This window comes from Varroa destructor, unplaced genomic scaffold, assembly GCF_002443255.2.
Source record: "Varroa destructor unplaced genomic scaffold, Vdes_3.0 BEIS01000004.1, whole genome shotgun sequence".
Taxonomy (NCBI): domain Eukaryota; kingdom Metazoa; phylum Arthropoda; class Arachnida; order Mesostigmata; family Varroidae; genus Varroa; species Varroa destructor.
Genome location: NW_019211457.1, coordinates 17,121,354 through 17,144,848, shown reverse-complemented (window position 1 = coordinate 17,144,848; position 23,495 = coordinate 17,121,354). Strand labels below are relative to the sequence as shown.

The following is a 23,495-nucleotide window of genomic DNA, read 5'->3' as shown; positions in this document are numbered from 1 at the left end:
TTCTATATATATATATATATGACATTGTATGTGAATAGTTAGCATACGTTTATCTTTTCTTATCTTTCATTTTATCAGTTTTATCGCTAGTCGAATCCATTTAAAGATCTATTGGGACGTGCAATAGAACCGGGGCATAATTTGGCAATAACGCTGCATGATGAGTTTCGTAACCACATTGAAACGTCAACCCCAATCTGTTATAGCCAGCCTTATCACAAGCGTCTAGTATCTATCCATGTACTACTATATTACACTGCAGATAATCACAGTGGCGCTTCTTTTCTATAGAAGGAATGTCGATGCTGCATAATCGTCAGTGCTAGTAGCGTCGATTGAGGACGAACCGCAGCGCGATCATTTTGCAGCCGAGCAAGGCTTATATATCACATAATAGACACGTTCCTTCGTATAATCGTCTGCTAATTTATGATTAACGATCCTTGATGACGATCTGTTATGCAAATTTTACTATACGGTTGGTACCTCTACGTTTTATAAATTGTGCATGCTCGTTCTTAAGCATTTCGTTTATCGACTGCATCAGTATAATAGGTTCACACGTAAGGTGGCTCTTTTCGGTAACAGGTCGATTCGAATGAATTTATCGTATTGTCATCTCAAAGATCGTCTGCAACGAAGCATGGCACAATAATATTTTCATCAAGCTGTGCTAGCTAAGTTGAGCATTTCGCATACAATTTATTTACCATATATGTTTATTGGAATCATTAAGTTTCTATATAAACTTTCTACCTATTACTCGTTCATTGTTATTACATATTCGTATCTAGTTATAACTCATAATAATGCATGCGATTTGTGTGACAGGATTATATGTATAATGAAGTTTCAATTTACAAGTACAGCATAGATACATGAATGTTTGTCGATTTGAGTGAAAAGTATGCGCCTTTCATATAACGAATATTATTGTAGATTCAACAGCAGAAAGTGTCGCGGTCTTTACAATGCAATCCCTCACTGACGGCTTGCGTAATTATATGAAATCTAAAAACCACTACTAACGAAACCTCTGGCTTATTAGGGGCAAATTAGTCGTATTGTTCTCTTAATTACTTCACGTAGACATAGAAGCGATTGTCTTCATCTGGGCCTTATATCTATATGTTTCTGCCACGATGACAACTCTGTCTATTTTAATAAATACTTTATCCAAATCGCTATCCTAAATCTAAGTGTCTTCGGTCCGGCTTTGCCATGCGCTTTTCATCAAAGCAAGCGTTTCGTATCACTGGCAATATTAATGACACTCGGGGTCAGTTTGGTTGTTTAGTATCTTCGTCTTCCCGAGAAATAGAGGACCGCTCTTTCTTCCGTATTCATCTCAAGCAAATGCTGGAGTTTTTCAACTTAATTTTATTGGCCGACACACAGCTATCGTTTTGTAATCCTGTATTCTTGTGAGAGCTTGTGAGCGAACGCTTCGGTGCTGGTCGAGATATTGATGCTCTCCTGTTGCAAGTCGCCCGGTAAGCGCATGCCCGCTAATCCCTTCTTATAAAATCGCCCTAAGAACTGCTGGCTAGCTGCCCGTAACGAATATAACCACAAAAATCCCCTTGCGCCTTCACTCAGTCCCGCTTGCCTGCGAGAGCAACGCATGACGATCTCTCGCACTGCGCTGCCAAGATGCTAAGGTCTATCATTACGATGGAGTATTAGGAGATTGACTTTGTTTGTTTGGTTGTGTGTCCCCATTTGCGTGCTGACTCCTGGTGGCAAGTATCCCCATTTGGGAGGCTGAACTTGTCATCCTACGAATGTTATTGTTGACTATGGTAAAGGGAGCCCTTAGGAAAGATGCGCTATCGTCGGCTAATGCCGACTAAGATTTGCCAGTAAGAGCACTTGTAACGGAAAAGTCTAGTGAGTGAAAAGTCTAGGAATTGGTCTACAATAAACGATGACGGCGGGCTTACGTCTCTAGCGATTGTATATCACGGTGGCGGTGGTAGTCAGCGCAGAAAAAATTAACAAACAATACAGCTTGTAACCTGCCTGCTCGCCAGCTAAATCAGTTACTCATTTCGAAGGTCGATTCGTCGGCCTGATTCATACTCTCTTAACTCCACAGAAGCTTCAGTAGACCATGTGTAGTCTGATCATTTGCTTCTTGTGACGGGTGCAGTTTGTCCGACAAACTTCGTGCAACGATTCGAATGTGCCCTACTACAATTAGATTGTGTACATCCAGCACTTATTTCGTTAGGCATTACTTCAGACGGTTGGCTTCCAGCACAAAACGAAGTGTTTCTACGCCCGGATTCGAACTAAATTGTTACGGATCCCTAAGTCTATTTGGCGAATACGTTATGTATCACGAGTGACGAGCAAGGATACTATAGACTGTTATTTGATGAAGAATTTGTTTGTTTATCAAGGGGCACAGTAACAGCCGAGATGCTTCGATATGTTTCCAAAATGTTCTTAGGCGGATTGCAACGTCGATTCATTTCGCAATTCCGCTTTTCATCTGAAGTTCGTTCCGCGTTGAAGAATGGTGAACCCGTGGTGGCCTTAGAGTCCACCGTTATCACGCACGGTATGCCCTATCCTGACAACGTTAAGACTGCTATGGACGTTGAACAAGTAGTGAGAAGAGCTGGTTCTGTACCGGCTACTGTGGCAGTGATCAAAGGTGATGTATGTGTTGGCCTGACTGAACACTTACTCACTGAGTTGGCTAACGCTGAGAATAGCGTAAAAATCTCCTCAAGAGATTTTGCTCCAGCTGTGGCTCAGAAGGTTACCGGGGGCACTACGGTAGCGGGCACAATGCTTGCCGCCTACAAAGCTGGCATCAACATGTTTGTCACAGGCGGAATTGGGGGGGTCCACCGAGGAGCTGAAGTGACCATGGACATTAGTGCTGACTTGGTAGAGCTCGGTAGAACGCCGATAGCTGTTGTGTCGGCCGGAATTAAATCCATTCTTGACATTGGCAAGACCCTTGAATTTTTAGAAACTCAAGGGGTTTGCGTAGCCACGTATGGCGATTCCAAGGAGTTTCCGTGTTTCTGGACTAGAAAGAGTGGTTTTGATGTACCATGGAACGTGCGAAACCCCACAGAAGCGGCAACTATGATTGCTGCCCAAAAAGCGCTTGGTGTACGGAGCGGCGTATTAATTGCTAATCCGATACCATTGAATCACGAATCTGATGGAAAGTACATCGAAAATTGCGTCCAAGAAGCTCTTAAAGAAAGCGAAATTCAACACATTAAAGGAAAAGATATAACGCCGTTCATACTAAGCAGGGTACATCATGCGACAAGAGGTGCCTCGTTGAAGGGTAATATAGCACTGATCAAACACAACGCGTTAGTCGGCTCCTTAATTATGAAAGAGTTAGCTGTTCTTCGACCTGAGACTGTCGGCGTTGCTGAAAAGGTCTATGTGGTACCGTCACCTAAAGTGGAGCCGATCAACACGGCTAGACCTGTTATCATTGGAGGATCCAATGTTGACTTCAATGTTAAGCTCGGAATTGACGAGCTGAAGCAAAATGGTGATACTTATAAAGGCCAAGTACACCAGGGCTACGGTGGGGTAGCCAGGAATATGGCAGACTGTATTTCCAGATTGGGCCTTAATCCGCTTTTGGTTTCAGTAGTTGGTGATGACCTGAATGGCAAAGGTATCCTTGGTCACAACCCTAACATGGATAAGAGTGGCATTGCGGTGTTGCGCGATGCTACCACAGCGACCCTCTGCGCGGTCCACAACCAAAACGGTTCATTGTTGTATAATATAGCTGATATGGACATCCACGACCGGATTACGCCTGAGATGATCATTAGGTTTGAAAAAGATATCGCAGCTGCTCCAATCGTTGTGCTTGACGGAAATGTGTCTGAAGATGTCCTGCAAACAACGTTCGAGATATGTGCGCGACTCAAGAAGCCAGTCTGGTACGAGCCAACTTGCGTTGCCAAAGCCACAAAGCCGTTTCGAAACAATCGCTTGTCCGGCGTTTGGTACGCGTCTCCAAACAAGAAAGAACTCGAGCTTATGTACCGTGATCTTATGCATGATTCCCCTCTCAACGGAGATGAGTTAAGTCGGGTGGCGAAGATGGCCGTCGAACTGTTGCGATCAGGTCTGATCCGACACGCTTTGTACGTCACTTTGGGCGAACGTGGTCTTGTTCGTGTCGTAAAAACAAATGACGACTACGATATCATACATTTCGAAGCTCCACAAGCGGCCATCGTGAAAACTTCAAACGGTTGTGGGGACTGTCAGGCCTCAACGATTATTACGGGTATGATACTTGGCCTACCGGAAGATGACTATATGGGAGCTGCAATGGAGATTCCGATTCTCACGCTATCGTCGTATGCATCGGTTCCTGATACACTGAGCAAAAACGATCTTAAAGTCAAAAATATTATCAAGACAAAAAGGCTCCATATATAAGCTGCTTGCTTTCATTTTGTGGGTACATTAAAATCGTCATCTTTTTAAAGTTGCGTTTATAATATTAAGCTAGTATACAGCATGGCCGTCATACAGGAGAATAATACTGTGACGGATTGCTGATTATATGTCAAAATACTTATTACGATACTATATTAATATTGTCTCATATAGATTGGTATTGGTTTGTCCTTTGAAAAAAGCAGGATTTTACGTTATAGTTAGTAGAGTTATTACGAAAGCTTTATTTGGTTTGTGGTGTTTTAGAATACAGTCCATGTATTTGTGAGCCATTTCGCCAGTAAAGCGGTTCCTGCTTTAACACGGTAATCCATTGGGATTAATTGGACTAATGGTCAGGAATTAAATGCTTTTAGTTTCTAGGTGTTGGCTAAGGTACTCTAAAAAACGAAAGGCATTCGAGCAACTTTTTCCCGGATCAACCCCTTAACAATGGCCTAATTTAGGTCCATCAGTGCAGATCTGAAATCCTGTCAGTAAAACTAAAACAGCATTAAAAAGCAGAAAACAACGGAAATAGGGTGGCATATAGATGATTTGTAATGGAATGGTATTGATTTAACAATATTTCATCTCATGTATTACGAATCACAAAAGCAATCGTACTTATTTACAAATGAAACCTATTTCATGGGAAAGTTTTATTTTATTATATAGATCTCAATTTTTTTACAATTTGATATTTTTTTTTTTTGCAAATAAGTGTTTCATTCGGTTGGTCTTGGGAATTTCAGTTTTGATTCTATATGTTTGTATTATGTTGATCGTGCGCCACTTGATTTTATTGCATGCCAGCTAAGTACGAAAAATACAATACCTAGATTTTCATCGAAACATCTCAAGGCTTGCAGGCTTCTATATCGAAGCAATGAGAAAAAGTTCAGTCAAATGATTAACCTGATAAGGTCAGTAGATCCATAAACACTTATAGGAAGTTGTTCAACCAATGTACAGGTTTTCAGGGACTACCTCCCAAATAGCAAACCAATGATAGAATGCACTGTAGTTGATTTTTTCATGGTTTCCAGGGGTTATAATACCAAATCTAAGCGTTAATCAATGCTCCTTATGGCTTGATTAAGTATAATTAAAGCAGATTCACAACTGTACCAGTAAGTTATTAAGCGTGTACTTGTTGCATCGATCAATTTCACACGGCAAACCGGATCGTTGCCAGCTCTGTTGACGATCGAATATTTTACTCTTAGCTATCGAAGTCACTGATGCAGAGTATTTTAAATTAAAAAAAATTTTTTTTAAAAAGTACCGCAAAAGGTGATTTTTTAGGTTTTCGTATTTAGCACTGTAAATCATCAATTGGTTTAAGGCTTCTAGCGATCAATTTTTACTATGAACATTAAAGTTTTAAAAGAGCTAAAGATATGGACCTAAATGACTGATCATCAATAAAGTACATTAAAGATATTACTTAGTAATAATTACCAAGTAATGTATTCGCCTTTCTTCGAATAATGCTGCCAGTTCATTCACTGTATTTATATTATAATTATTATTATAGCATATATATATCTTGTTATTGTATCAAGTACAATGTTATTATTTTGTCCAATATCGTTCTCATATTCTGATACGAGTAAAATCCTTGCTGCCTATTCCTACTGCAAGTGCTCCTTAAACATGTTCTAAATTAGAAAAACGCGATTTTTCTTAGGCCATTTTTAATTTTTCAATTAAAAAAAAATATATCTAATACCGATACGGTGGCTTTCTTCGCCGTTCATGTTGTGGTTACTGATGCCAGCCACTTCACTCTACTGTAAAAAGCCAGCACTTCATGATTGAGTTGTTCGTGAAGTCAATAGCATTTTATGACTCAATATTGTGTGATGGCTGTTACCGACGTTGTTGATGATGCCAGATCTGCGACCGGTAGCTTTGGCTACTGCAGTCTCTTGAAAACAAATCAAGCAATCCTTCTGATCTAAAAGTTTTCGATAATGCCATGGTATGCAACGTGTAATGGCCATATTATTACACCGTACAAAGACATCGGCTTACTTCAACGGCAGTGAAGCAAGCAATGTTGTTCGCACAATAAGCGTAAGCACAACGTTATACACGTTCATATACACAGGATTCAATTACAGGATCAATGTATACTGACTATATTGTGCATATGGATTTCTGTGAGTGGTCGTTCTGATACAAAGAGAAACTCTCAGTGGTGAATTGTGTCGGTATAGTTTTTTTTTTTTTTTTTGTTAAATACAGAACAGTGGTAACGACTGTTTAGCATATACCATTCCAGGGCATTTGACAGGCTTCCGAACAAAAACACAAATCAAGTGTCTGACGTAGTTAAATTGCCCTAAAAACATAATTTATCGACGTATTTGAATATGAACATGAACTTAGTTACTCCGAGAGTCAGATATTCCACTTTTGTAGAAATACAGTTAGTTCAGTTTTGCTCTCGAGCTACAGTGGGGTCGTTGTTCTGACCCTTCGAGGCCTCTTTCGAGTAGAAAAAAATCATATAAATTATACTCTCAACTTTCTCTGCCATTAGAATACGGTCCGTCCATTTTTTACAAAAAGGGTGAGCATGACTTACGCACAATTTCGCCTATTTCACCGTCGTCGGTAGGTTTTTGTCCTTTGTAGTTCCTGCCGGATTCCTGTACAAGACCGTGTCTTGGTGGTAAATCTCGTTTGCATGAACGGCTGCGGTGTTTCCTAACTATTTCTAATCTTGATATGAATTGAAGATTAGAATTTGCTCTCTTCCCAGGATAGAGAACTGCGGCGCTGGCCCACGCATCTAGCCGTTAAAGAGCAAGGTCGATAAAAAAAAAGATCGAAGAGTTTCGTCCTTTAAAGCCTGTGAGAGTTCATAGCCGTTGATTTAACTGATTGTGAGAACTATTTCGTTTAACTACTTCTCTGGGGTGGTCTCTGTTTTGAATTTTCTAAATGTGTACATTCACTTTCAGTCTTGGGAAAACCTTTTTCAAATTGAGAACTAAGAAAACCTCTTAAAACCGACCTGTATTAGTTATGGATGGTTGCTACCGATGGAGAAAAATTGTAGAAATGAGGTTATAAGACACTCCGACATCTTTGCAAAAATAACAGTTGTATTTGTGTGTAGGTTTGTCTCTGAACCATCCTAACAAAAAAAAGACTCAATATATTTTAATCTGGTTCAGATATCGGATTCCCGATCAGTTTCAACGTTAGACTTTTATTAACCTTGAGCTCTGTCAAATTTCAAATAATCGTTTTTATGTACAAAAGTAGTAAATGAGCGCGTGGCGTTGTGTTGTTTGCATGCTGTAAGCTGCAATGGCATGTTTATAGTGTGGAAAATACAATTGAGCTCGGACGTTTACAAATAGTTATCAAGCGTTTCCTAGAGCAGATAGCACTGTCTTAGAACTGGGATCCTAGTGGGGTTCCTCGTCAGACTAGCCACCGTCAATACGTGCTTTCTTACGGTGCTATAAAAATTATATGTATCATAGAAATGTTACACTATATAATATTAGCTATGATAGCATTCATATAAGACGAACGATTACAGGTATAGTCGACGACAATAGTAGATTGCCACAAAGTCCAACTTTGGCATTAAATGCAGATGATGTTCAGGTCGTAAATTTGATTTCCCAATCGCATCTTCTAACTATGTTTTATATATAACAGACAGACTTAGAAACCATCATTTTTGCAATACATAAGCAGGTGATGATTTCTACGGCACACTGTGTAATTCACTTATAATATCTCAAATACCAAATCGAGCCATAGTGATTATTTATTTAGAAACCATTCAAGCACGTAATAGTACGTATAATAAGCAATAGATTTCAAATCAAGCATATGTACGTTTTTTATTAAACATAAGGTCATAAGGCCAATGATTCTTAACTCTTCGCATGCTATTTAGAGAGTTGTTTCAAATGCGATCAGGACAAAGACATACGATTAATAAAATTATAGATTACATGGTAAACCCGCCTAAACTTGTATGCTTTCGTCGCTTGGTCACTCACAGAACGCAATGGAGAACGCACTCCAGGCGCGTGACCGCGTGGGAGTCCAGGACTTCGTCTTGTTGGAGGATTTTCAATCGGAACGAGCCTTCATAGACAATCTGAAAAAGCGCTGCCAAGGAAACCTCATATATGTAAGTACTCATTAGAGAAGTTCTATTGATTAATGTATTGATATCGATTGTCCAGAAGGCCTTTCTAGCCTACGGAGTAGAAACATTATTTTTCCATATAACTTTTGCGTAATACCTGTCCAACGTGTCACAAATTAGACATTTGTTAAACTTTGATACCATCTGTTAGAAGCCGTGCTTTTTGAACAATGATGTGGACTTATGAAGAGGAAACATTTCAAACAGTATACGCTTATTTGATCCTGTGACTGCTATGAATGGGGGTCGGTTGATGTGTGAATCAAATACAAAACGCTGGTAGTATGTTAGGAAAATATTGCACATAACGGGGATTAAAAAAGCAAGTCATATAAGAGATGAAGAACAGTCTTCTAGCATAAGATAACCACGAAATTTTACAGTGTTTCCAATTGCTCCAGCTAAAAGTTTGCCTTAGCGTCCAGAATATTGTGTAGTATTATCGACGGAACGTGTTATTCCAACGATTTCTGGTTCTTTCAGCTAGAGTTTAAGCCAACCCGTTGAGGCGTATACCACAATTCTTAATATGAGCCTTTCGTGGTGGCTGATCGCTCTTTGTTCCAGACATACATTGGACCTGTATTAATTCTGGTCAACCCATACAAGAAGTTAGATATCTATGGAGAAGACTTTGTTGAGCAGTACAGAAAGTCAAATTTCTATGACCTTCCTCCACATATGTAAGTATTAATAATTAACTTCTTTGGTAAAAATACTGATGACCCGTAAATTATCACTGTCCATTATCATAACTAGATGTTTTGTGTACAACAGCCTTTGAACCTTTGCTTGCATCTGAAAAGTAAACGTCACCCTTTGTGTAGGTAGTGGCAAAGCAATAATCGTATAGACTTCGATCGCGTTATGCTGACGAAAGACAATGCGAGCATTTTTTAAAAATTTTTTTGCATTATAGCTACGCAATCGGCGATGCTGCATACAGCCTCCTCCGTGAAGAGGGCAAAGATCAGTGTATACTGATTTCGGGGGAGTCTGGCGCAGGGAAGACCGAAGGTAAAGAACAGGCCTATATCGTTGCTCATGTTGTCGTTGTGGTCGCTAAAAAAAGTCACAGACTGATATCGTTATTCTAGGCAAGCAATTCTGAAGAAGTCCCTAGTACGCCATTCCAGTACTTGATTATGGCGATGGAATCGGCTGGGTCCTATAAATAAAAAAAAAAAATTGTTATCACTGTCGGTTACTTTTTTTTCCATCGTCATTGTTTATATTTTCATAATTTGATTCACTTGTTCAAACATACACAGCATCAAAACAGATTCTTCAGTATGTGGCTGCAGCTTCTCATCATTTAGCCAAGGTCGAGTACGTCAAGAGGCGCCTACTCCAAAGTAATCCCATCCTTGAGGCGTTCGGAAATGCTAAGACAAATCGCAATGACAATTCATCCAGGTTTGGAAAATACATGGACATCGAGTTCGACTTCTCTGTAAGTGATAGACCGTTTGAATTTCGCTCCATCGATTTCCACATCTACGTTTGAATAACCATAACATCAATAGCTTACACAAATATACACATTCTAAATTCATTTGGCATGAGACGCACGTTGTGAATACTCTACTGCTCGTAAATGTATCATTTTGTAAAGGCTATGTTACAGGATCTATTGTCATCATTATGTACTTCCTACATATAGGGCGCTCCTGCTGGAGGGCATATTTGTCAGTATCTTCTCGAGAAGAGCCGCGTTGTTGGGAGGACATCACGGGAGAGAAATTTCCATATCTTTTATCAACTGCTGGCAGGTATGTGACTCACTGCGTGTAAGTTAGGCAAGAGCATATATTAAATAAGCTAGACAAAGTAAATACATTATATAATCAACTTTTAATGATAAACGAGTGTTTCAGAAGTACACGAGCCATGAGGTAAAATTACGAAAAAGTCTTAAAAAGAGTTTGTAATAAATAAAGTTTATAATGAAATTCCCAGCAGAGAGCGGCAAACGTCACATAGACAAACTAACTTCATTTGATTTGAAAATCGCTCCTTTCTTATTACATAAACTTATGAAAGTTTATAATCAACTTTCTCATTTCGAAAAACAAGGTACAAATGGAACATCAGACAAGGTATTACAGGAACAGATATTAAACGATAAAGAAAATCAATAGTTTTAGTACAATTATTTAATTCAAGTTCTAGCATCGAAAGGAATTTATACAATCCTTAAAACAAATGACATCACGTTACGATTAAATAAATATTTCTAATGAATTTATTTGATTACAGGTGCCGATGATTGGCTTTTGGATTCATTGAAGCTTCGACGCGATATCGCCTATTACTTTTATTTACAGGAGGTAACTCTAGTGACCTTCGGTGCTACGTGCTAACAGAAATGTCTTTTTTTTTTACTAATCTATGCGATAGCAAAAAAAAAGAAAAAAAAATATATGTATATATATATTATACAGCTTGCCGTTCTTCCTTCCGTGCATAAAGAAGTAATTTCTTGGATCTTCTGCGTTGCTAAACAAAAAATTCCACTCTAAGTAACCATCTAACACATGCCCCAGTAATTTTTGTACCGCGCTGCTTTTTAGCCCTACCACAAGGGAAATCTTCTGAGGTACAGTTAAGCTAACATTGCCATACATTCCATACTTATGATCCCTTACAAGAACCCTAAAGAAAACTAATTATAGCAGTAAAAACATCCTTTGTAGAGTACCCGGCTGAATGTAGGAACACTACTTTATGCTTCTCAAATATTTTGTACCAAGTTGACGTTTGAAAATATACTATGACAATGGCTCGGAATACGGTAAGCTTCATTGTATAATTAACTTTTACGCTAATTAGACAATGGGTGGCTTGCGGAAACTAACTGAGGGATAATGCAGCACGTTATTTGTTATATGACTTTTTTATACTTTGCGATGGTCGCGATACAGGGAGATGCTTCGCCTGTGAACCCTACTTCGGATGATGCGACGGCGTTTAACGACGTGATGACAGCGCTTGCTGTCTGTGATTTCAGTCAAAAGGACCGTCAGGAAATTTTAGCCATCGTAGCATCAATTCTGCATCTCGGCAATACTGGCTTCGTGGAGGAAAATGGAGAGGCCATAATTGCATCCTCACTGGAAAAACATCTGATGGCAATCGCTGAGGTAAATGGCTGTCTGTATAAATATAAAGCTGTAATTAGCTTTTTTGTCCGATTGTTTCAAATTCACACTGACTCCTGAGAACATAAGTGTGAAGAGGAATTATCAGAAACATCCCTTTAAACAGAAATTAAATGGAAGCATAGTTATACCATGACACGTATACCTTTACACAGACTAGGTTTGACATATAATAAACTTAAAAGCATGTTATAATCACGTAAGTTTACACTGAAGCAAATTAACCTCATGTATTTACTTCTTTACGTATATATATATATACCTTCTGTTTGACCCCGCGTTTGTTTATGCAGCTGTTGAAATGTCCGGAAGATGTACTACGTGGGTCGTTGACTTATCGTACGATTGAGGCCCGAGGCGAACAGGTGCGCAGTCCATTAAGTCGGGACCAGGCCCTTTTTGCAAGAGATGCCCTCGCGAAGGCGCTTTACGAACGGCTTTTTAAATGGATTGGAAATAGGGTAAGAAAAGCCTCTCCTTAAAATGTCTAATAAACTAATCAATATATTAAATTCAACCTGTTTTGTGTTTTATCAGAATGACCGTACGTACTCTATAGAGAGAAACTATGAAGTGACGAGCTTCTGATCACTAAGACTATAGTTGACGCTTATCTACAACCTTTATTACTTCTGTACCGCATACGAAGTATATAATCGTAAATAAAGTATTAAAAAGTTTACGGAGATTTCTGCATCTTCACTACAGATCAATAATTCGTTGCGCTCTCGAGATAACAATCCTAAGACGTTAATGGGCCTTCTCGACATTTACGGTTTCGAAGTGTTCAAACGGAACAGTGTTGAACAGTTCTGCATTAACTATTGCAATGAGAAGTTGCAGCAGCTCTTCATTGAGCTGACATTGCGATCCGAACAAGAAGAGTACCTAAGAGAAGGTATCGAATGGACCGCAGTCGACTTTTTCGACAATAAGGTTTGTCAATCTTCGAAGTTTTGCGGAAGATCGCCTTTTCAATTTTTACCGCACAGTGGTAACCTTAGCAACTCATAGCGATTCAGTACCATGAGTGCGTATATATATATATGAAAGCAAAATACGTTTGCTGTGCAGTATCTACCTGATGCTGAATAACAAGGATAGAACTACATCTTTCAAAGTGATAAATCGAAACAAAATTTAGATTCTTTTATTTGAAACCTTAACATTGACGGTAATGACCTATGAAAGGGCAAATACATGCGGAGAGTAACCAAGAATAAAGATCGATCTGACTTTTTTTCTCTCAACAGATCATTTGCGAGCTCGTAGAGGAAAAGCACAAAGGTATTATCGCCATTTTAGATGAGGAATGTCTTCGACCTGGTGGAGCCACCGATAAGACCTTCCTGCAGAAGCTGGAAAGCACAATACGGGGAACCAATGCTCACTTTGTAACATACAACAATGCCACGCAGAAAATCCGTAAAACCATTGGGCGTGACGTAAGTATTCCGCATTTTTCTATTATCCAGTAACAACCACACCATAATTCTAAAAACGCTATCAAGACTGAAAAACTCTAGAACTAATGCAAACAAAATGCATGTGCTTAAGAAAAAATTAATATCTCGATCCATTCTTTAAGTGTAGGCCGCTTTAGGTTTAAGGGATAGGCGACCTTATGCTTTCGCAGTTTCCTTATTCCAAAGCATACTTTGTTAACTGTTTTTGTGCATATTTGATATTGGCGTCTCAATAGTATAGCACCGATTTGCATTTACAAGCTTAAACTGATGACAACAGCATTTCAAATGCTTACTCCTGGGCGCCGAACTCACAGGAATTCCGTATCGTTCATTACGCCGGCGAGGTGACATACAAAATCGAGGGTTTCTTGGAAAAGAACAACGACCTCCTTTATAGGGATCTGAAGCGTGCTATGGCTTCGGCTGATTCGGACGTCCTTCGAGAAACTTTCCCCGATAGCGAGTTTGCATCGAAAAAAAGGCCGGTCACAGCTGTAACCCAATTTAAAATATCTCTTCAGGAGCTGATGGTTGCGCTAAGCACCAAAGAGCCCTGGTACGTAAGTGTATGTAACAGAATAAACGAGTAAGTAACTTTGGGCTGGTCTTCTAAGCCGGTAGGTGCCGGTAGATACTTAAGTGAGGATGTGATGTTAGGTCGAAATCACTTGTATTCTAGCAAAGAGCTTTTTCCTGCAATTTCAATGTGTTGCTGTGGCGGTGCAGGTATGTACGTTGCATCAAGCCAAATGAGATAAAAGCTCCGGGTAAATTCGACGAAAAGATCGTCTTCCATCAGATTAAGTACCTCGGTCTCATGGAGAATCTTCGGGTGCGTCGTGCAGGTTTCGCGTACCGCCGGACCTATGAGCATTTTCTGCAAAGGTAGGATGGCAATTCATTTCAGTGATGTGTCTGGAGATGTCTCATAACTCGAGAAGCTGTGTAAATCGAGGAACCTCGGTCTTCATCGGCTAAAAAAAGTTGTCCAACAGACACTCTCGAAAACTGATTGGTATCGCGACGGTGTGGTAGTATTTTTCAACGCTCGACAATGCCTATTGCTCATGAGTGGAATGCTGGATTTCTACTTTTCCACGTAATTTCTGACACCACAATACGGGCAAATGAAAATGAACCAACGATACATGCATAGAAATATTCGTAAGTTGCCTGATCAAGCTGTACGTTCCCCGCAGATACAAGCCACTCTGTCTTGAGACATGGCCCGTATGGCGCGGAGAGCCAATCGATGGAGTAAAAACCTTGATCAACCATCTACGATATCATTCTGACGAGTACAGTCTCGGCAGGTAGGCATCAAAACTTAGATCAAGTATCGTTTGCTTAGTATTAGCCGTAATATAGTTTCCAGAGGAGAGGTTAGCGGTCGTTAGTTTAAATTTCGCGGTTAAATATATATACCCCGGCCGAATTTGAATCTCATGGACTCGATATTCGCAAATAAAGTGTATTCTAAATTTCAGATCAAAGATATTCATTCGGTTCCCGAAGACGCTTTTTGAAACTGAAGATGCTCTACAGAGAAGGAAGCACGAAATTGGTAAGCTAAGTATATGATAAACTTTCTTTAGGAAGCTTATTTTCTCTGCTTTATTGCTACTAAACAAAAGACAAACCGGTGAATAAAATGAAAAAGAAAACATTGAATCAAAAAGAATCACAAAATTATCAACGAAACCTTTTCAAATATAGCTGTTACGACAAATTATGTGTCTGCGGCTATTAGAAGTTGAAGTAGAAGAAAATTACTGTTGCTTGTATCGGCGGTCCTGGCGCACTGACCTATTAGCAGGGCCTAAAAAAATCCTGGCGAAGCTTTAGTGATTTTACCAGCTCGACCCGTTCATGTGCGAATGGGACTTGAAAAAAAATGTGCCTCCTGAAAGGAAAACGTTTTAAAATACGAGTTTCAAAACTTGACGTTTTTATTACACGCGTGTACTGTTCACGCACGACTACGCGAGCTTTTGGGACTGCTTTTTGTTTACCCTAAGTGAATCAGGTCAGATCTCGTTGGGATGCCATAACTACTCAGGAGGTTATTTGCAAAGCACAAAATGCTTCGTGTTCAGTTTTTTCACTTGTTTTTTTTCTTTCTTCAAAAAACTTTCAACTCCTTCGATTCACGCTAGGCAGATCCGGCTGACTTCAAATGATCTAACTTATATACTATGACAACAATACGTTTACAAATATGTATTCTGAGCAGTAGCACGCTATGTAGCTAATACGTTTAAATCTAATTTTATCAAGTTTGCCTGGCGCAGAAAAGTTTTTTGAAACGTTTTTCTCGAAACGGTAATTACGCGAGAACATACGAACTCATTTCAAGTAGATGTTAGAGCACGTTTCCGGTTTGCTAAAGTCGTGCTCTTTACTTAACTACTCCTTCTGCCACAGCCGCTATTCTACAAGCGCAGATCCGGTCGTTCATTGCACGCAGCAAGTTCAAGCGAATGAAGAAGGCTGGTAAGTTTATTCTGTTAAAAAATCTTGCTAATTGTTGTTTATGTGTTAATTCTAATAACTCTTTAATGCTCTGATCAGCTCTAAATGTAATATCGATTTTCATTTTAGCGCTGTGCATCCAATGCTTTTGGAGACGTCATCAAGCGCGACAGGAGCTTAAGCGTCGTAAAGCTGCATCTGAAATAATCCGGAGGTAAATACAATACGATGCTCTATGACTGCACAAACTTCCCTCCTAATAGATACTTTTAAACAACAACTACTACGTACTAGATATTGGAAGTCAACAAGCTAAACATATGTAAAGGTAGCTCAATATTTGAAATTTCTTATTCGTTCTAATGGATAGAACTGTCGTAATCAGTGTCAGGGGTCATTCATAACATGGACATATAAGTTTCCGAATAATGTCTGAAGCAATGTTTGACGGTAGCATCTAAAATTCAAATCCTTTACATCTCTAAAAGGCTACGCTCTACGCGAATAGAGAGAAAACAAAAAAAAAAATTCTATTAACAAATAAAATTAATTTCAGATTCATTAAAGGCTTCATTACCAGAAATCAGCCAGAGAATGAAATCAACAGGAAGGTAAGCCATGTCCGACAGCAGACATGAGCAACCTGAATGCAGCTCAATTTAGAAAAAAATTAATGAGTGAATATCGGAGTGTGAATATAATAAATTCGTTTGCTATCTAATACCTCGCTATAAAATAATTCGAGAAAAGGCCGATCGTCGAGTAATTATGATCGAACTTGATTTTTCATTGGGTGACTTCGATCCGCATCCTACTATAGGTGGCAACCTTACAAATAATAACAATACTTTTGACCAAAACCGAAAAAAACTAGCGTACTCCGTGAATACATCTGTATATTTTCGTGGATATGCGGCGTAGTTTGTCCAGCAGGTCCGTGCTGAGTATCTACGTCGACTGTCTAGAAGCCTACCGAAGACTGTCCTCGATAACTCGTGGCTAACGGCTCCGCTAATCTGCCAGGTAAGGGAGAATATGATTAACACCTATGAAAGCCCTTTTAGTGATTCCGTTTAGTTCATATTGTTAATTCTGTCTGTATACACTTGCGCCGATAAGGCAACGCGTCTCCGAAAAAGAATATCCTATAACTGAAATTAAACGATGTCCTTTATCTCTAGTATACTATTTTTAATATCTATAGCTTAAAGCCTCGCCTTTTCTTATTGCATTGCAACGTTAACATGCAGTGGATTCGCTGCAAAGTATTGTCAACAGATAACTATATATTGAGCGTACGGATATTTAGACCGGTATATATATATCTAACAACAAACAGGTTCAAAAAGGTACTGATCAACATAACGCGTGTTCACAGATTGACATGCAGTACTAACGCCAGTGCTTACTGTTGTTGGTGGAGAAGAATGCTACTTGAAATCCATCTACGCTGATCCGATTTAAGTAGTTCTTCTTTAGGCTGTGCTACTATATACCCGTATTTATGGCAAGAGAAGAAGGTGCTTATTCATATTGAGATACGAAAGAAAATTAGTCAAAACTTAGTTGAGGAAGAGAACATTTGTTGTTTAGGATTGACGAACGAATGATTCGTTACCGACGTCTTGTGGAAACAATGGTATTGTGCTCGAAGTGTACTTTTCTGATTGTGATTGTCTAATTTTACCAGTTAATTCCGAGAGCAGGTATAATCGCCTATATGCGGGGATATATTCCGACCAGTTATATCTGTTATTTTCGTGCATGCGGTTTTCAGGAAGCATCGTGCTACCTTCAAGCCCTGCACAAGCGCACCCTGGTGCGTAACTACATGAAAAGGCTCACTCCAGTGCGCAAAACACAACTCCAGTGGAAGCGCGAGGCTAGTGACATCTTTAAGGTGATTCCATTGAGCCTTTTGGGATTTTCTTTTGACAAAGCTTTCAACAGTAATTTCACGTTAGCCAGTTTGTGAGTCAACTGTCTTCAGACTTAACTGTTATCCATCCCGACAGGATCGTAAGGCCAGTTATCCCGAGAGCGTTAAACACAAGTTTGTGGAGTCGCACCTCGATAACACGCATAGCCATCTAATAAACACCTTCAACAAATCCCACAAAAGTCGTCCTGAGGAAAAGATTGAGGTTTGTCGCAGTGAAGTCTAAGTTTTGCAGCAATAATTACCAGTGTAAATAATCATTTAGCGAAGTGTCTTTTATTAGATATGTTTCCATTCGCTAGTACCCGGACAATATTTCTATTTGTCCAATCTTTTGGTGAAATTACCGATTGGCTTCACCTAATTATTTTTTGTTCGGCGATTCTGCGCGCAGTACTGTTTACCTGTGAAGAAATTCGATCGGCATGGTTACAAGTCTCGGAAACGAGTGTTGATCCTCACCGACGAGGCCTTCTATCTTGTCGACTCCAAAGACTTTAAGCCGAAACATCGTATACCGTACAACTCCATCGCCGGTAAAATATTGAAATTAATATGTATATAAACAAAAGCAAATTATATATAGAGCACATATTTTAATCGTCACGTGGGATCATATTTATCTGATCCTCTTGCACGAAAATTATAGTTATCTATAGATAACAAATGCTAGTCGTTGAGACATGAGTCAGGCAGGGTCAGATTTACTAGCCTCTAGAGCCTTCATCACATTATCTGGGGAATTACAATGAAAGAAAATAATTACTTAATATATTGCTAATGAAACATATTATATACAAACGCGGTAAATATTAATTTTTCGTTATTGTGATGCTTCCTATCTCATCCGAACGTTCACTAATAGAACATTTCAACAAGTATTGCTTTGCGAGCACAGTCTACGTTCACAGCGAGCTTTTTGTAAACTTTAAAAAACCAACTAATGTTTATCCTGGCATATGCTAACACGGCTCTTGAAAAATCTGGCTAAGATTTCAATTCTAAACATCTGATCGTTATTGAAATCGTTCCTTATTTTAGATCTGTGATCATATAGGTGATATATGTTCTATAATAATGTTACCGATTAAAATTGCAGATGCTTGTAAGTAACACCACGCTGGCCATAAATCGGCAGACCGACTGCGCTGGAGTTGATCCATCGTCTCTCTCTGCAACAGCTCCACCAAAATCACTTCGACCCAATCCAAACGAGTCGAAATACTAACACAAAAAGAATAGGAATAATGCTTCGCATCGCTTGATGCACCTACGACTTTAGTCGATTCTTATGGTCTCTTTGATTTCCCACAGTGTGAAAAACATCATAAAAATGCTATTAGTTTTGTCGCTACCGCTTCGTATGCATGTTCTAAAGATACTTTATGTACAGTAAATGCATTTTATGTAGGAGGAAAAAAAAACACGTCTCTGATTTGGAAGGATTTCTTTCCCAGGTGTCAATGTAAGCTCCTTGGCGGATGGACTAATGGTTGTGAAAATCCCAGCAGAAGACATCAAACACGAAAAGGTAAGATTTGGCTTTTGAAGATCTATTATTTGTTTAATACTCGCGTGACTTTCTTTCTGCGTTCTTCGTCTTTAGTTAGGATTTATTAAATGTATGTATGGTTAGTTTCTCTCGGAACTGGATAGAGAACTGACTCTATAACTTTGTTCGATAGGGAGACCTGATATTGGATTGCGACCGTTCGTTGATCGAGTGCATTTCACGGTTAGCGATGCTCGCAAAGAAGCGTACTCTCGTACACATCACTCCGGAAAATGCTAAGTAATCACATATTTCGGCCCAGTTAATCCTGTGGTGAAAGAATAATCATTGGATTGCTTGTTTTTGTTCATCTGAGGTTACTGGCAGTACCTCAATGTAAAACAGAATCGCACATTGTCGCTAGGAAACTTCGCGAATTCAAGTGCTATCTAGAGTAAAACAAATTACAACTTTTACTATGGCTGCACATAGGCATTTTCCTTGACATCTGCGCCGGCTCATATTAGGGTGAATCGCTTAGCTGAGCTGACCTGCTGTCAAAGGCATATTTAAATAGGTAGTATAAAATGCATTGCAGACGCTGCAAATTTGACCATTAATAGTAAATTACGGTTTCTATAACAGCCTTCCAAGTTTATCATAAACATCATTGCGAATTTTCCTCCTGAATTTCGTTAAGGTTTTCTTTCAACTTTTTTCAGGCTACAGCATCAGCTGTCAGGTGGCAAAACTGGAACTATTGAGTTTAAACGAGGGGCTAAAGAGGAAATCAGTAAAACCAAGAGTGGAAGCCTCAATGTCGTGAGTTTTCTGTTACTTATTTGACACTTACTAGCTATATGCGTCGATTCTGTAGAAACCGATTTGAATCCAAATTGTGTTTTGCCTAAAGGCAAGAGATTTGGACTTGAATTTTACGCAAAGGCGCAAATAGGCCGTTTACCTTGAAAAGCTTGGAATCTACACTAAGAAGTCGTAGAAGTATGTATTCCGTAGACATACTCAAGGATCAAAATTTCCTCTGCTCTTTCAGATATCCATGTAGTCCGTTACGTGTGTTACAAACTTGACATCGGCAGAGTCAAAGTACCCTCTCGGTCATCATCAAAAATCTATATTTAGCACTTCGTGGTTTGTGTGTATGCAGTCTGCCAATATCAGAGCAAGCTAACGAAAAATTCACAAAAGTAAAAAAACATTAAGCAGCGCTCTACAATAAAAATCTTCCCTTTCTGCGTAATTGCGAGGCTAATATGCATTTGCGACTGGAGTTCCCTACACCGACTCAGCGTGTCCTACCCACCTATAGTGCCGTTCGAAAGGCCATTTTTAAAAACGGCCAACGGCATTCATACTTCAATCAGCCGATGAAGCCATTAGTTGAACTGCCCAGACCTTTTGAAGGAAGCTCTCTTGACTGTTGTGTTTTGCTTCGGAATACAAATACGAATATAATGTACAAGACAAGAAACTACTTAATATAATCCAAGACAGAAGACAATATCCGGGAAGCGTGGTTGGTTGTCGAGCATCGGATAAATGTCTGCTATGTGAATTTTCAGGGGATGTTATCTGTAGCACGAACGAAAGGCAGTCATGTCGCAAATTAGCTGTTAATCGTGAGGACATGACCGCAAACGGAAGTCAGATTTATATGACGTGTGCTATGTTCTCTACAGTAAATGAAAGAGCGGGGGTTTTGGAATAAAGTTTGACCCTATTAGAGTGTATTGCCATACACATGTGCTGGCCCTACCAAACTACAACAGATATATAGCTGATGCAATTTTCTCTCGATTGGCATCTAAGTTGTATCTCAACTAACGGACAGAAGCAGGGAAGTTCATAAATTTATGAAACTGAAATAAAAGTGATCGAACCAAAAACACAAGATCCAGATGGAACAACTGCGTAATGGTTTTGTAAAAAATAGAAACCTGACCGCCAAATAAAGTTAGTTAACTTAAACAGTGAAATATAATCAGCTTTATGCTCGGCGTTCTAATACGAGTTCTGTTATCAGCACTAGTTTATGAACCGCAAAAAGGCCGATAATTATGGTCTAATGGTCACTACCGCAAAGTGGAAAGTTTAACCAGGGACCAAAAAGATTTATTTGCCAATTACTGCATAACCATATGTACACGTCTTAATGTCATTGTGTTTAGATCACGGACATTTTGTTATTAAAATTGAGGATATGTGGCGCTCATTTATGCCTTAAGTAGAGGTCAAGTGTAATTTGATTTTCGATTCTTTTTTTCAATAGTGGGGCCAGGATATATATACATATATATAAATAGACACCATGCCTTGGCTTGAGCTGAAGTATGCCATTTTAACGGTACCATGACGATTAATATTGTCTGCAAATGTGCCATTTAACGGAATAAAATAATTTTTTTTTTCTGTTTTAACAAAGATAGCGCGTTGTTTCTAGTGCATGCGATTTCATATAGAAGTAGGTCTTTAGAGGAGGAAATATTTCTGAATATTGCTTCATTTTTCGTCAGCGATCTATAGGCATTTAAGGATGCGAAATTTATTTAATGAATCGAACTAAAAAAGTTGTTGAAAACAGAAACACACTATTTGTTTTGATATTATTTTAATATTGCTACATAGGTTACTCCCTAGATTGACATCGCAATCTTGACGATTAATTTTTTGCAGCTATCAACTCTCGTTATATTGGTATTCATTAGAGAACCGTTCTAACTTTTCCCTAGTTATCTCTTTAACTACAGACCACAACGTATTCAAAGGGGTCGAGAAGGAGAATGTACTGTGATTATATTCATCGGTTTCTATTTTGTCGTTTCAACAACACTGCTGAGTACCTACGATTAGCAGACAAATACGTTACTATTTTAGGAATAAAAACATTCGGCCTGGCTGTCATTTGCCCACAGTGAGTATTCCCTTAGGAATAAGCAATGCAGCGATGGCTATTTTCCACCAACCGGAAACTATGACTCTAGCGTTGTAGCTTCTCACAGTAATGTGCTTTGGAAATACAGGCTTCAATTTGACCCAGACTAGCAGATACATATGAACAATCGCCCTTCAAGGATATGACAGGAACTATTTAAACTGCTTATCCGGCAACTATTTAAATTTGGCCCTCCCTAGTTCCATCATCTTAGCCACAAAAGTTGGCAACGGCATCTGACAACAATGAACGTTGCATCTGCTAACGTTAGCAATATAGGTGCAGTGAGAAATATAAACATTTAAGATAGTATCGACCGTATCAATAATACGGGATTATAACTAGAGACTGTATGCCTCCAAATTTACGAAATTATCTGCTATGTTTGTGTTGATATTGTACTGACAGCTAAAGCATCGTACAAATTACTGTAGTTAATAAATTTCCGTTTCGTTGAGTATCACAAATGTCGGAGTAGACGTTGGGAGCTTTCTACATGTTTTTTTTTCATCTACACTTCTAAATGTTAGCCAAAAACTAACGAACGAATAACAAGAGATGAACGACACCGTAAGGGATCATATACATACTCCTGAGCACGCCCCTCCGAGCCTAATATCGACTCTCCTTTCAGTGAAGGAGTATCTGAACAAAGTAATTGAAGAAAAAAAAGTTTCAATACTAGCAAAATTCTAAATGAGAACATCTAGTTAATGTAATTAGTTTCCGTTTGCACTCGTAGAGCGATTGGAACGAAAGCTACGTGGACCGAACGCTGTACACGTTTAGTCGATCCTACGAGATGCACATATAATCCGGCTAGTAAAAAAAGACAGTCCGTGCTAGTGAGATTACGCAGTCGATCAACTCTGCGAAATACGTAGTTACTAATGTATGCACGTAGGGTATTTAGCGGTGCGGACCGTAACAACGAAAGCTGTGCCGCACGGTATATCAACAATTAATAGTAAGGAGTATCAATATGAAACAAAACTCTTTTTTTTTCTTCTTTTTTTTTTTTAGTCAAGCTCTCGTATGGTCCAATGTATGATTTGTTCAAAGGTTAAAATAAACATAGCGTGCAATGATTGTGCAATGACAAATACCTCAACAAACTCCACGGTACACGTACCACGAGAACGCCGAGGATCGATCATTTAACTGTGATCATTATTATCGTTAGTGCAATTCTCCTATTGTGATATTAAACAAAAAAAAAACACGTATGGTAGCAAAGTAAAATGAGAAAGAAGAAAAATCACTCTTTCGTTCTCTGTTTTAGATGGCCTAAGTAGATGTGGTTTTGCGATCTCAAAGATGATAATGAAATCAAAATAATCATTTCTTCCGAAAATAATTGATTCCGAAATTTCGCTG

General features: G+C 39.0%; 2 protein-coding genes across 9 annotated transcripts in view; both read left to right on the top strand.

The window, feature by feature from the left end:
• The window catches only part of Myo61F (unconventional myosin 61F), a 74,424-nt gene extending 52,817 nt beyond the window's left edge, over window positions 1–21,607 (top strand). For 6 of the 8 annotated variants that reach the window (XM_086985977.1, XM_022801155.2, XM_086985975.1 and 3 more), the window contains 25 exons: window positions 8,483–8,614; window positions 9,200–9,315; window positions 9,552–9,649; window positions 9,904–10,085; window positions 10,296–10,404; window positions 10,892–10,962; window positions 11,557–11,775; window positions 12,087–12,254; window positions 12,502–12,729; window positions 13,047–13,238; window positions 13,577–13,818; window positions 13,989–14,147; window positions 14,462–14,575; window positions 14,750–14,826; window positions 15,687–15,755; window positions 15,864–15,948; window positions 16,291–16,345; window positions 16,656–16,757; window positions 17,512–17,634; window positions 17,750–17,878; window positions 18,068–18,209; window positions 19,131–19,204; window positions 19,359–19,465; window positions 19,888–19,987; window positions 20,220–21,607. In XM_086985977.1, the coding sequence (XP_086842103.1) occupies window positions 8,483–8,614; window positions 9,200–9,315; window positions 9,552–9,649; window positions 9,904–10,085; window positions 10,296–10,404; window positions 10,892–10,962; window positions 11,557–11,775; window positions 12,087–12,254; window positions 12,502–12,729; window positions 13,047–13,238; window positions 13,577–13,818; window positions 13,989–14,147; window positions 14,462–14,575; window positions 14,750–14,826; window positions 15,687–15,755; window positions 15,864–15,948; window positions 16,291–16,345; window positions 16,656–16,757; window positions 17,512–17,634; window positions 17,750–17,878; window positions 18,068–18,209; window positions 19,131–19,204; window positions 19,359–19,465; window positions 19,888–19,987; window positions 20,220–20,231 (3,105 nt within the window). In that variant the 3' untranslated portion in view covers window positions 20,232–21,607. Of the gene's footprint in view, window positions 1–1,577; window positions 1,891–8,482; window positions 8,615–9,199; window positions 9,316–9,551; window positions 9,650–9,903; window positions 10,086–10,295; window positions 10,405–10,891; window positions 10,963–11,556; window positions 11,776–12,086; window positions 12,255–12,501; window positions 12,730–13,046; window positions 13,239–13,576; window positions 13,819–13,988; window positions 14,148–14,461; window positions 14,576–14,749; window positions 14,827–15,686; window positions 15,756–15,863; window positions 15,949–16,290; window positions 16,346–16,655; window positions 16,758–17,511; window positions 17,635–17,749; window positions 17,879–18,067; window positions 18,210–18,772; window positions 19,205–19,358; window positions 19,466–19,887; window positions 19,988–20,219 lie in introns of those variants that run through there. The other 2 variants (XM_086985981.1, XM_086985978.1) reach the window with 2 other exon arrangements.
• Window positions 1,889–5,889, top strand: LOC111248590 (uncharacterized). Its single transcript, XM_022801156.2, has one exon. It carries the CDS (start codon window positions 2,425–2,427, stop codon window positions 4,441–4,443), a length of 2,019 nt encoding a protein of 672 aa, XP_022656891.1. The 5' UTR covers window positions 1,889–2,424; the 3' UTR covers window positions 4,444–5,889.
• Window positions 21,608–23,495: the final 1,888 nt, after the last annotated feature.